The following is a 12,450-nucleotide window of genomic DNA, read 5'->3' on the forward strand; positions in this document are numbered from 1 at the left end:
ATTAACTTTCACCTAAGGACTTCAAATCAATAAGCTTCTCGTCCTAACTGTTAAAAACGTTGAAGCGCCTGATTAATCGAGCACGGAGTAAATTATTATAGACACAAAAAGACAGCCTTTCCGAATAAGATAGCGTACTGGGCACGGCGAGCAATACGAGAATGCCTGTGTCAATATAATTAATAGCGTTGGTTGGCATCAGCGACGCTCTTAGATGCACACCCACCTTTGCATTGAATGCCATGCGAAACATATGTACATCCGATAGATCAGTTATTCCCACCAGAGAATAGTGGGGATAGAAACTCTGTGAAGTTAGCAACTCGACGTTAGTCGCCAACTAAAGCTGTTTAATGACTAAAACGTCCTCCAGGAGAAAGATGCAGCAATTAAAGCTTTGTGATGCTATTCGGTGCGAAAATGTTTCGAGAATTTGTGAAACGGATATTAAAGTCCTGAGCTCAATTACCGTGCGATCATGAGTGGTGTGAAAGTCCCTGAGCTTGCAAAACCATCGAACTTTTTTAAAATTATAATCAGTTGTGTTTAGGGCCTCCACCGGTACCACTACATCGCTTCTCACCAAAAATTAGGCTGCCTTAGCAGGTTCCATTGGGAGTCGTCATACAAAATTTTTTGGAAAAATTAAAAAGAGCCACAGCAGGAGTCGGAGAAAATGATCAGCTTTCAGCTCCTAGGAGATAAAATAATAACACAAATTAGTTAGTTAAAGCCGATATACCTTCCAGGAGATATAGGCCGAGCTTCGCTTCCGATTTACGGCGTGCTACTTCGAAAGACATCTGCAAGTTAGATAAAGTTTCGTAGAGAGGCTTTTAATGGTCTTCAAAAGTAATAAATATTTATTTCAAAGTGTGACCACAAATGTTTTTTTATTTATCTTATATGTAATTATCATATCGAAATACTTTGAAGGCAATTAGTAACAATTTTATATGCTTATATAAAGGTATACATAAAAACATATATATATACATGTGTATATTAAATACTTATAAACTTTACTGAAAATACTATTACAAAAGTAGGTACTTTGTTCCGCTATTTTTCTCATTAAATAAACTTAAAATTTAATTTTAGACTCAAAGCTGCACTGATTAGCCATCCACCATTTTTCTATATTCAAGTAAGTTTGTGTTTTTTGTGTAAATGTTACACTGTGCAACTTTTCGCAAAGATCACAGAACGGTGAACGATAGGTAAGACGATAGTAGCGGCGCCACCAAAAGTAGCGCATATATTCAGCTGGATGTGTGGCAACGTAACGGAGATATGAGGCCAAATGTGCAACATTTTCGAATTTTTCAGCATCTATAACAGAATGAGGTGGAACAAAGCGACTATAATCGGCACCGCCGAATACGACAGGTAACACATTACGTTTCATAGCATTGTAAAGTTTTTCGGTTACATAATCATTGCACAGTGAATTCTCAAAAGAGAAATAAAATTTATAACGTTTGTCCAGAAGCTCATCGCATGCATTGGAGTTACGGGGGCAACTGGAAGAAAAGGAAAAGGAGAAAATCCAGAGTTGGGCATTATTAATAATAAATTTTTAAATATAATCCTACACCAATAACGAAAAAGGGGATGAAACATGGTGATTGGATTCGTTTTTTTGACGCAAAATATAACTTTAGAAAGAACTTTTCAAAATGGGTGTGACTCGTACCATATTAAGTAGAAGAAAATGAAAAAGTTCTACGGGGCGAAATCAAAAGCCTTTAGAATCATGGCAGGAATACTGTTCATGGTATTACAAATATAAATAAATTCGCGGTACCCGACAGATGATGTTCTGGGTCGCCCTGGTCTACAACTTGGTCGATATCTCGAAAACGCCTTCACATATACAACCCTTCTAAACCCCTCATTAATACCTTTAATTTGATACCCATATCGTACAAACACATTACAGAGTCACCCCTGGTCCATATTTATGACGATATCACGAAAAGGCGTCCACCTATTGAACTAAGGCCCACTCCCTTTTAAAATACTCATTAACATATTTCATTTCATACCCATATCGTACAAACACATTCTTGAGTCACCAGTGGTCCACCTTAGGGCGATATCTCGAAAAGACATCCACCTATAGAACTAAGGCTCTCTCCCTTTTAAAATACTCATTACCACCTTTCATTTGATACCCATATCGTACAAACATATTCTAGAGTCACCCCAGGTCCACCTTTATGGTGATTTCTCGAAAAGGCGTCCACCTATAGAACTATGGCCCGCTCCCTTTTAAAACACTCTTTAATACTTTCTATTTGATACCCATGTCAAACAAACACATTCCAGGGTTACCCTAGGTTCATTTTCCTACATGGTGATTTTCGATTATTTTGTCTCCGAAGCTCTCAGCTGAGTATGTAATGTTCGGTTACACCCGAACTTAGCCTTCCTTACTTGTTAATTATATAATTATTCGAATAAAAATGTACCTTAACAAATGTATTCAAAATTAATTTACTCATGAACGAATTTTTGATTCATTATCATAGTTTACTCAAAACCAAAAATAAATATTTTGAATGTTTCTTTGCATTTATATTTATTAATCGAACAACAAGCAAATTGATTTATTTGTCACTTAAATAACATTTCTTTAAATGAACAGAATTATCTGTATTCGTAAATAGCCGACAAAGAAAATATTTATCGATTACTCGTATTCGAATAAGTTTTGCTTAGCCCTGGTAACCCACCAAACTGAAAGTTATCGTGATTTTCATATTTGGTCAAGTAAATCTTTCCTGTTCTTTATTTTCGCTATATTAAGAAAAAGCGTTTATGAATTTTGTAATTAAGACAATGCAAACCGATCTCAAAAACGTTTTCGAAAACATTCGAAAATTCAAAAAATTTTACAAAAATTTCGAACCTCGTTTAAACTGTTTTTTGTTTTTTTTTTGATAATGACGGCAAAATCTTTTATTAATTTTATAACTGAATCTTTCCAATTTCAAAAATGTTTTCGAAAAAAATTTAAAAAATTTTATAAAAACTTCGAGCTGCTATTCAAATATTTTTTTTTCGATAATTTAAAAGAAAAAGTTGTATCAATTTTGTTACTGAAACCAATCTCAAGAATATTTTCGAATACATTTTATAATTCGAGAATATTTTACAAAGATTTCGAACTTTTTATTATATTATTAAATAAGATTTATATTGTAACGAATTTCAGGGAATATTTCCGCTTATTCCAAATCTTATGCTAACGTTCGAATCAATAAACTGTTGAATAAATAACTCCAATATTCAATAATGCTAAAATGATCTTTATTAAAAAATAAAAATAAATGTAAGGCGCGATAACCTCCGAAGAGATCTAAGGCCGAGCTTCTCTTCCAATTTGCGTCGTGCTCCTCTTGATTTTCCCTACAAATTGGCCGGACGGGACCTACATGTTTTATGCCGACTGCGAACGGCATCTGCAAGGCAGATGAGTTTTCACTGAGAGCTTTTCATGGTAGAAATACACTCGGAGCGCTTTCCAGACACTGCTGAGGGGCGACCCCGCTTAGAAAAATTTTCTTCTAATTGAAAAACCTTATTTCTAAAATTTTGATGTTGCTTTGCCCGGGCGTTGAACCCGGAGCATATGGTGTGGTTGGCGGAGCACGCTACCATCACACCACGGTGGCCGCCATCTTTATTAGACTACTTGAAAATACTTCACAATAACACTTCACAACCAATAGCGTGATTAAATCAAACTGATTCTGCTTACTCAGGTTTTGCTCCTTTTATACTTTCTGCTGTGTCGTTCGCATAATTCTAGGCGTTTCTTCTTCTAGAATTTACTATTTGTTTACCAGCTATAAACTCACCAGCTATAAACTACAGATGCACGTTTATAGCTTCTCATATGCGCTTGTATATGTGAGTGATCATTCCACCGATGATTGCCTAGTTTTTTGAGTATCTCAGATATATGCATGTGTTTGTGCATATCTCTCCGCTTCTTGTATGTACATATGTGTAGACATAATGATTGATTTGTTTATGTAGATACAATTGACTGCTTAGTATCGTCTTAGAGATGATAGTATGCCTCAGTGTTGCTAATATTCGTCACAATATGTATATTAATAAATCAGTTGACGGGATGGACTGCGATGCCGACCAACGGGAATTGATTATTAGTGCTGTCGGAATGGACATGATTTCGAGCATATAGTGTATATTTATCACACAATAGTTAGAGCTGCGTTGTCTGGAAGGTGGGAAAGGATGTGATTCCAAGCCACACACCCAAATCATTGCGGATTTAAGGTAGTCAGTAGATATTTTTTATTACGCGAAGTGAGTCGCAAGTATAAATTTTTTTGCAGTGCGTATTAAAATCGAATTTCAATATTCGATCTGCATGTGCTTATATGAAGTGGTTGAAAATATCTAGATGATCTAACGGACCATCAAATTTCACAAGAAGCAGGCTATTTACAAATTTTACTATCTCATTCAATTTTAGTCTAACGCAGTACACGTTATAGGCCTCTTACAACTCGTATTGGTTTTTGGCAACTTTTTCCGAAGCATATTTTATATTCTCTTCCATAAAAAGTTCGCATAACTTTATTTTTTATATGGACGAAAATCCTAAATACTCTTCGGAAAGAATAAATTGTTAAAAAATCAATTCGCATTTTGAGATACCTGTAACTTGTATTTTGTTAGACTAAAATTGACTGGGCTATAAAACTGAATGCTCAATTCAGAAAACTCTAAATAAACAAGTAAAGGTGTCTAAGTTCGGGTGTAACCGAACAATATATACTCAGCGTGAGCTTCAATTGTACATTTCATTTCAGATAAATTACTTTTCTACATAACACGTGGCACCACCCGTTTAAAAAAATGTCTCCCCATTTCCGCTTACAATAAAACTTGATAAGTGAAATATCATTGATTCAAAACTATTTTTAGCTAAGTTGTATCTTATTGTTTTATATCTAAGTTGCCGTGGTCTTTAACCGATCCCGTCCATTTTTACTAGAAATATTTTCTGCTATAAGGAAAATATGTTTACACAATTTCATTACGATCCGTTAATTTTTCTTTGAGTTATGCCTACCGAAACATAGAAACTTGCTTTGTTATAAAAGGGGCGGTGCCACGCCCATTTTTTAAAATTTGAAGTTTTTCCTATTTATTGTTATAAATCGACTTGGGAAATGAAATACCATTGATATAAAGCTCTTTTCGATTTCGATTTCGTTAATTTTTCTTCAAACCCTTCCTTATAGTAAAGGCAACCTCTCTGCCGAATTTTGTTACGATAGGTTTAACGATTTTTTATTTATGATTAATAATATTTGTAAAATTAATTTTATTACAAGTGGGCGGTGCCACGTCCTTTTTTAAAAACTTTTTAAGATTTTTATCAAAAGTCTCAATATCAGTACACACGTCAAATTTCAACATTCTAGGTGTATTATTTACTAAATAATCAGGTTTTTTGTGTTGTCCAAAATGTTATATATATAAAAAGTGGGCGTGGTTATCATCCCATTTCGCTCATTTTCAATACCAATCTATTCGGGGTCCAGATAAGCTCGTGTACCAAATTTGGTGGAGATATCTCAATATTTATTCAAGTTATCGTGTTAACGGACAGACGGACGCACACACGGACGGACATGGCTCAATCAAATTTTTTTTTTTTCGATACTGATGATTTCGATATATGGAAGTCTATGTCTATCTCGATTCCTTTATACCTGTACAACCAACCGTTATCCAATCAAAGTTAATATACTCTGTTTGCAAAGCACGCTGAGTACAAAAAGTGCGAAATTTTCGTAAAACATTTTTTCAGATATTCTCGAAAAAGTTTTTAAGATTGGTTTGCATAGTTTCAATTACAAAATTTATAGCACCTTTATTTAAACTACAGATTATAAAAAAAGAAGAATTCAATTTACGAACATTAATACAAATTGGCACTGCTATTTTCTTGTTCGCTGCTGTATATACAACGTAATTTGATTAGTTTAATAATGCTTTAATTATAACTAGTATCGCCTGTGGTAGAAATTCGACCAACTTGTATTTTTTTCAACTCAGTCTATGCATCAAGTGTTGGAAATATAGCAAACTGGTCTAACTTACTTAAATTTTTCATTAAAATTTTAAATTTGATCTAAGACGCTGTACTTTTTGATTGCATTTTTTTAAATTTTCTACAAACTTTTCAAATGTAATTACAGCGTTTGGTATAAAGCTCCTTAAACAAGAATACAAAAATTATGGAAAATCATATGAAATTGGCATAGAATTATGGTAAAATTACTTTAAATTGAATTGAAGAATAGGTTTTTCCACACCATCCGGAAGGTCCCCGTTGGCGCGCTACCGATGTTAGTTTTGGGTGCTCGGTTCCCCAGTAGGCCTATGTCACCCATATACATATTTCGCCCATTTACTTCAATAGTGTCATAATTCAACAAGTAAGGACGGGACTGCCGAAGACTTCATACCTTTCATGAATGGGGCTGAACAATAATCTTATGCCGTTCGTAATCTCCGAATAATCGGATGTATAAGATAAGAAATATATAATGAACCGATCTACATACCTAAACGATTTTTAAGATAAATATAAAATAAAAAATAGGTAGGTAATTTGTGTGAGGATGCAAAGCTTCACGGTTTTTTGTGGTCTGCCTGTAAAAACTATGACTACGAATCACGTATTTCAAAAATATATGACTTAAACGTAACTATTTGATGAAATTTGATGAATTTTGAAGCTTCTAGCCGTAAAAAAGGGGCAAAAATGACAGTTTATATGAAGTATATAATATATATACCACCGATCTCTATGATTTTTTCAGACAACAATATATGCTATACACGTAAGCATTCGGTGAAATTTGAAGCTTCTAGCTGTTAAAATGGGGCTAAAATTGCGAAAATATATATATATACTATATATATTGTTACGAATATTAGCAAAACTAAGGAGTGCTGCCATCTCCAGGCCGATGCTAAGCAGTGACGTGAAATCACATCAATAATTCAATCATTATGTATCTACATAAACGAATCAATAATTGCGTCTACACATATGTACACATTCCGACGAGCAACATTTACATACAAGGCAGCGAGAGATGAGATGTCACACACAGATGAATTTACTTATACGCTTATGTGTGTGCGGGAGACTGTAAACTACAAACTCACATATGTACATCTGAGAAGCGCTAAAAAGTAGACAATTGTAAACAAGTAGAAACTATATGAGAACTATATACACACGAATATAGTTGGTAAGTTCTGGAAATGGAAGAGCCTAAAAGTATGCAGCGTAAACTATAAAAGCGGGGCAGGCGAGTAAGAAGTAATTCAGTTTGAGTTGAGATATCAATCAGTTTGATTAAGACGATATCTAGCGAGCAATAGCAGTGTTATTTTGAATAGTAGAGTTTCATTTGAGTTATCAATCAGTTTGGTTATTAAGCCAGCGAGTAGCAAAGTATACGTGTAATTGTGAATTACTTTAATAAAGGCCATTTTTCCATTCTTCAATATTGGAGTTATTTATTCAACAGTTTAGTGATTCGAACTTAGCAAAAGGGCAAATAAGAGAATTTGCAAGCAAATTCGTTACAATTGGTGTCAGAAGAGGAATTGTTGAATAAATTCCAAAGGACAACAAGGACATGGCAAAGTTCAGAGAATTGAAGATCCAGCAACTAAAGAAGGAGTTGGAGACCCGTGGATTGAATACAAGCGGCGTTAAACTTGAACTTCAGGCACGGCTACGAGAGGCAATGGAAGCAGAAGGAATTGATGTGGAAGAGTATGTCTTTCATTTTGATGGCGAGGAGACAACAAAAATTGAAGAGAAAAACGAAACATCGCAAACGGTTACCAGCACAGACTTGAACGTGATATTGGCTGCAATATCGGCACAAACGTCGACAGTAACATCGAAAATTGAAGCACAAGAAACACGTATTTCAGAAATGTCGACACAAATTTCTTCACAACTTGAAGAACAGAAGACGTATATGGTATCCCAACTGGAATCGCAGGAAACCCGTATAACATCACAATTGGAAGAACAGAAGACATATTTGGCATCTCAACTGGAAACGCAAGAGGCACGTATATCTGAAATGTCGGCACAAATTTCGGAGCAGGTATCATCGCAGCTCTTTGTGAAACTGGAAGAGCAGGATGCAAAAATTTTACAACTCGAGGACAAAATTGATGCCGAAATAGAAGCGTTAAAAGGTCGTATGGAGCAGTTACAACTAAACCGCCCAGCTGTTTCAGCGAGTAATCCAAAGGTAAAGACACCATCCTTTGACGGTTCTGTTCCTTTCCAGGTCTTTAAGCTACAGTTTGAGAAGACCGCAGCAGTGAACAACTGGAATGTGGAAGATAAAGTTGCTGCACTGTTCATGGCGTTGAAAGGGCCTGCAGCTGAGATTTTACAAACCATTCCAGAGGGCGAACGGAACTGTTATGAAGCATTGATGGGCGCTCTAGAGAGACGATACGGAACTGAGCATAGGAGACAGATATACCAAATGGAGTTGCTGAACCGCTTCCAGAGGCCTGGTGAAACATTGCAAGAGTTTGCGTCGGATATTGAAAGGCTAGCACATTTAGCGAATGCGGACGCACCCGTGGAATACACTGAAAGGGTAAAAATCCAGAGCTTCATAAATGGCATACGAGATGTGGAAACGAAGCGGGCTACATACGCAAACCCAAAGCCAACATTCGCAGAAACGGTGTCACAAGCTCTGATTCAGGAAACAGCGTCGATTCTGTGTAAGCCAGTTTTCAAAGTACGCCGTGTGGAAGTAGAAAGGCCAGAGTGGGTAGACGCAATATTGGAGGCGCTGAAAGGATCGCAAAAGCGGAGTGAAAGAGTTATCAAGTGCTTCAAATGCGGGAAGTCCGGTCACATTGCACGTCATTGCGATCTTGGTCCTAATAGTTCCAACAATGTGGGTGGCCGTAAACGCAAAGCTGGAGGAGATGAGCAAGAGCGAGTAAGAGGTAGAGATCGAGAGCTAGATCCAGCTATTGAATGCCCTGTGATACCTGTGTTGCAAATTGGTAGAAAATCGAGCAGTCTTACCGTCATAGGGAATGTGGATGGCAAAGAACATGTACTGACTGTAGATACGGGCGCATCTCATTCCTTGATCCGATCTGACTTGGTCAACAGGAGAGTAAAACCGTTACCTGGAGCAAGGTTGCGTACGGTCACAGGCGAGTATAACCAAGTCCAGGGAGAAGTGATATGTGAAGTCCTAATTGGGAAGGTCATGGTTCTACACAAATTTGTTGTGGCGAAGATTGTTGATGAAGTTATATTGGGAGTGGACTTCTTGGTTGACCATGACATCAAGATCGATATGCAGAGAAGGGTGATGCATTATAAGAACCAGGATGTGCCAATTAACTTCAGTTTGGAAAAAGGGTTCAGCAGTAATCGGGTACTGGTGGAGAAGACTCGACGAAGGCCACGAAATTCAAAGGTAAAGGTTGATGGAACAAATGGGCCAAACAAATCAAAACCGAAGGTACCTGTGAGAGAAACGCTGGCATTGAAAATCCCTAACGGACGTACTAAAACGAAGAAAGAATGCAAGGGTGGTTTCAAGCCAAGGCACACTGCTGTTGTGAAGCGTCGGAACGATGCTGATTATGCAAAGCAAATCCGTCCAGCGCAAGCTCTGCGAAGTAGTTCTTCATTGGCCGAGCAACAGAGTGCAAGGGAACGATCCAGGATAATGAATAGTAAGATGAAACACAGGTACGACAAGGAAAATAATTCGGAAGGTTTCCGGGAGGGAGATTTGGTACTGCTATACAACCCTCACCGGCGGAAAGGTGTTCCATCCAAATATCGGTGCAGTTGGGAAGGCCCGTACAGAGTTGTGAAGACGATCAGTGATGTCATCTGCCGCATACAAGCAATTGGGAAATCACGAAATAGAAGAGTGGTACATTTGGCGATGCTAGCAGCGTTTAGATCGAGAGATTTGTCTGATCGGGACGATCAGACTTAGGTGGAGGGCAGTGTTACGAATATTAGCAAAACTAAGAAGTGCTGCCATCTCCAGGCCGATGCTAAGCAGTGACGTGAAATCACATCAATAATTCAATCATTATGTATCTACATAAACGAATCAATAATTGCGTCTACACATATGTACACATTCCGACGAGCAACATTTCCATACAAGGCAGCGAGAGATGAGATGTCACACACAGATGAATTTACTTATACGCTTATGTGTGTGCGGGAGACTGTAAACTACAAACTCACATATGTACATCTGAGAAGCGCTAAGAAGTAGACAATTGTAAACAAGTAGAAACTATATGAGAACTATATACACACGAATATAGTTGGTAAGTTCTGGAAATGGAAGAGCCTAGAAGTATGCAGCGTAAACTATAAAAGCGGGGCAGGCGAGTAAGAAGTAATTCAGTTTGAGTTGAGATATCAATCAGTTGGATTAAGACGATATCTAGCGAGCAATAGCAGTGTTATTTTGAATAGTAGAGTTTCATTTGAGTTATCAATCAGTTTGGTTATTAAGCCAGCGAGTAGCAAAGTATACGTGTAATTGTGAATTACTTTAATAAAGGCCATTTTTCCATTCTTCAATATTGGAGTTATTTATTCAACAGTTTAGTGATTCGAACTTAGCAAAAGGGCAAATAAGAGAATTTGCAAGCAAATTCGTTACAATATAATATATATATACCACCATATATATACTATATATACCACCGATCTTTATGATTTTTTCAGACAACAATATATGCTATATACGTAAGCATTCGTTGAAATTTGAAGCCTCTAGCTCTTAAAATAGGGCAGTAATTACGAAAACTTTCTTATCTGAACAATCGGTTGTGGGGGATATATACTATATATACGACCGATCTCATCAATTTTTTCAGGCAACAATATGTGCAATATACGAAATTATATGGTGAAGTTTGAAGCTTCAATCTGTTAAATTGAGTAAGATATGACAAAAATCCTCTTTTTCTGAAAAATCGGTTGTATGGAGGATATATGCTATAGTGGCCGATCCGGCCGGTTCCGACAAATATCTAATAGGACACTAAAATACTCCCGCTCACCAAATTTTATCAAGATATCTCAAGGGACTAGTTGCATACAAACAGACAGACGGACAGACGGACATGGCTAAATCAACTCAGCTCTTCAACCTGATTATTTCGGTATACTTAATGGTGGGTCTATCTATTTTCCTTTAAAGACTTACAATTTTGGGTTTCGTGACGAAATTAATATACCATTTCATTTTCATGAAAGGTATAAAAATAGGTAGGCACTTTGTGTGAGGATGCAAAGCTTCACGTTTTTTGTGGTCTGCCTGTAAAAACTATGACTACGAATCACGTATTTCAAAAATATATGACCTAAACGTAACTATTTGATGAAACTTGATGAATTTTGAAGCTTCCAGCCGTAAAAAAGGGGAAAAAATGACAGTTTATATGAAGTATATAATATATATACAACCGATCTCAATGATTTTTTCAAACATCAATATATGCTATAGACGTAAGCGATTGGTGAAATTTGAAGCTTATAGCTGCTAAAATGGGGTAGCAATTGCGAAAAGTTTCTTATCTGAACAATCGGTTGAATGAGATATATGTATACTATATATACAACCGATCTCTATGATTTTTTCAGACAACAATATATGCTATATACGTAAGCATTCGGTGAAATTTGAAGCTTCTATCTGTTAAAATGGGGCTAAAATTGCGAAAAAATATATATATAATATATATATATAATAGCCGTGTTTTTTAACACGCGTATATCCGTTTACGCTTAAACTTTATATTGACTGCTAGTCGACAAACTATAAATACACCTCTGAAATTGCTGCGCATAAATTTTGTCCTACTAAATTTCAATACGCATTATACTCAGATGTAACTGAAATATGTGTCTTAGTTTCATCCTGTACACTAATTCTATGTATTATATGTGTGTCCACAATTCATCGCAACTGATTCAGCTATATGTTATACCCTATGGCCATCAGAGCGTTGCGTCTCCGCTTTTCGGTACACCCTGTTGCTGTAGCTAGTTGTTTTACCACAGCCGCTAGATGGGTCTCCTAAGCATTATCTAAGCGAAGATAGGCGTTTTTTAACACGCGCAAACGAAACGTATACGCGCGTGTTAAAAAACACGGTTAATATTGTAATGAATTTGCTTGCAAATCCTCTTATTTGCAATCCTCTGCTAAGTTCGAATCACTAAACTGTTGAATAAATAACTCCAATTTGTAATAATGCAAAATGGCCTTTATTAAAGTACTTCACAATACACTCAAACTGTGCAACGAATAGCTTGCTTAATAACCACACTGATTGATA

At 36.5% G+C, this 12,450-nt stretch overlaps 1 protein-coding gene across 1 annotated transcript in view; it reads right to left on the bottom strand.

Annotated features, from left to right (window-relative positions):
• Positions 1–851: 851 nt before the first annotated feature.
• The window catches only part of FucTC (alpha-(1,3)-fucosyltransferase C), a 45,502-nt gene continuing 33,903 nt past the window's right edge, over positions 852–12,450 (bottom strand). Inside the window, exon 3 of the mRNA XM_067785887.1 lies at positions 852–1,523. Within this exon, the coding sequence (XP_067641988.1) occupies positions 1,085–1,523 (439 nt within the window). The 3' untranslated portion in view covers positions 852–1,084. The remainder of the gene's footprint in view (positions 1,524–12,450) is intronic.

The sequence above is a fragment of the Eurosta solidaginis genome, chromosome 4 (assembly GCF_040869045.1).
Source record: "Eurosta solidaginis isolate ZX-2024a chromosome 4, ASM4086904v1, whole genome shotgun sequence".
NCBI lineage: Eukaryota > Metazoa > Arthropoda > Insecta > Diptera > Tephritidae > Eurosta > Eurosta solidaginis.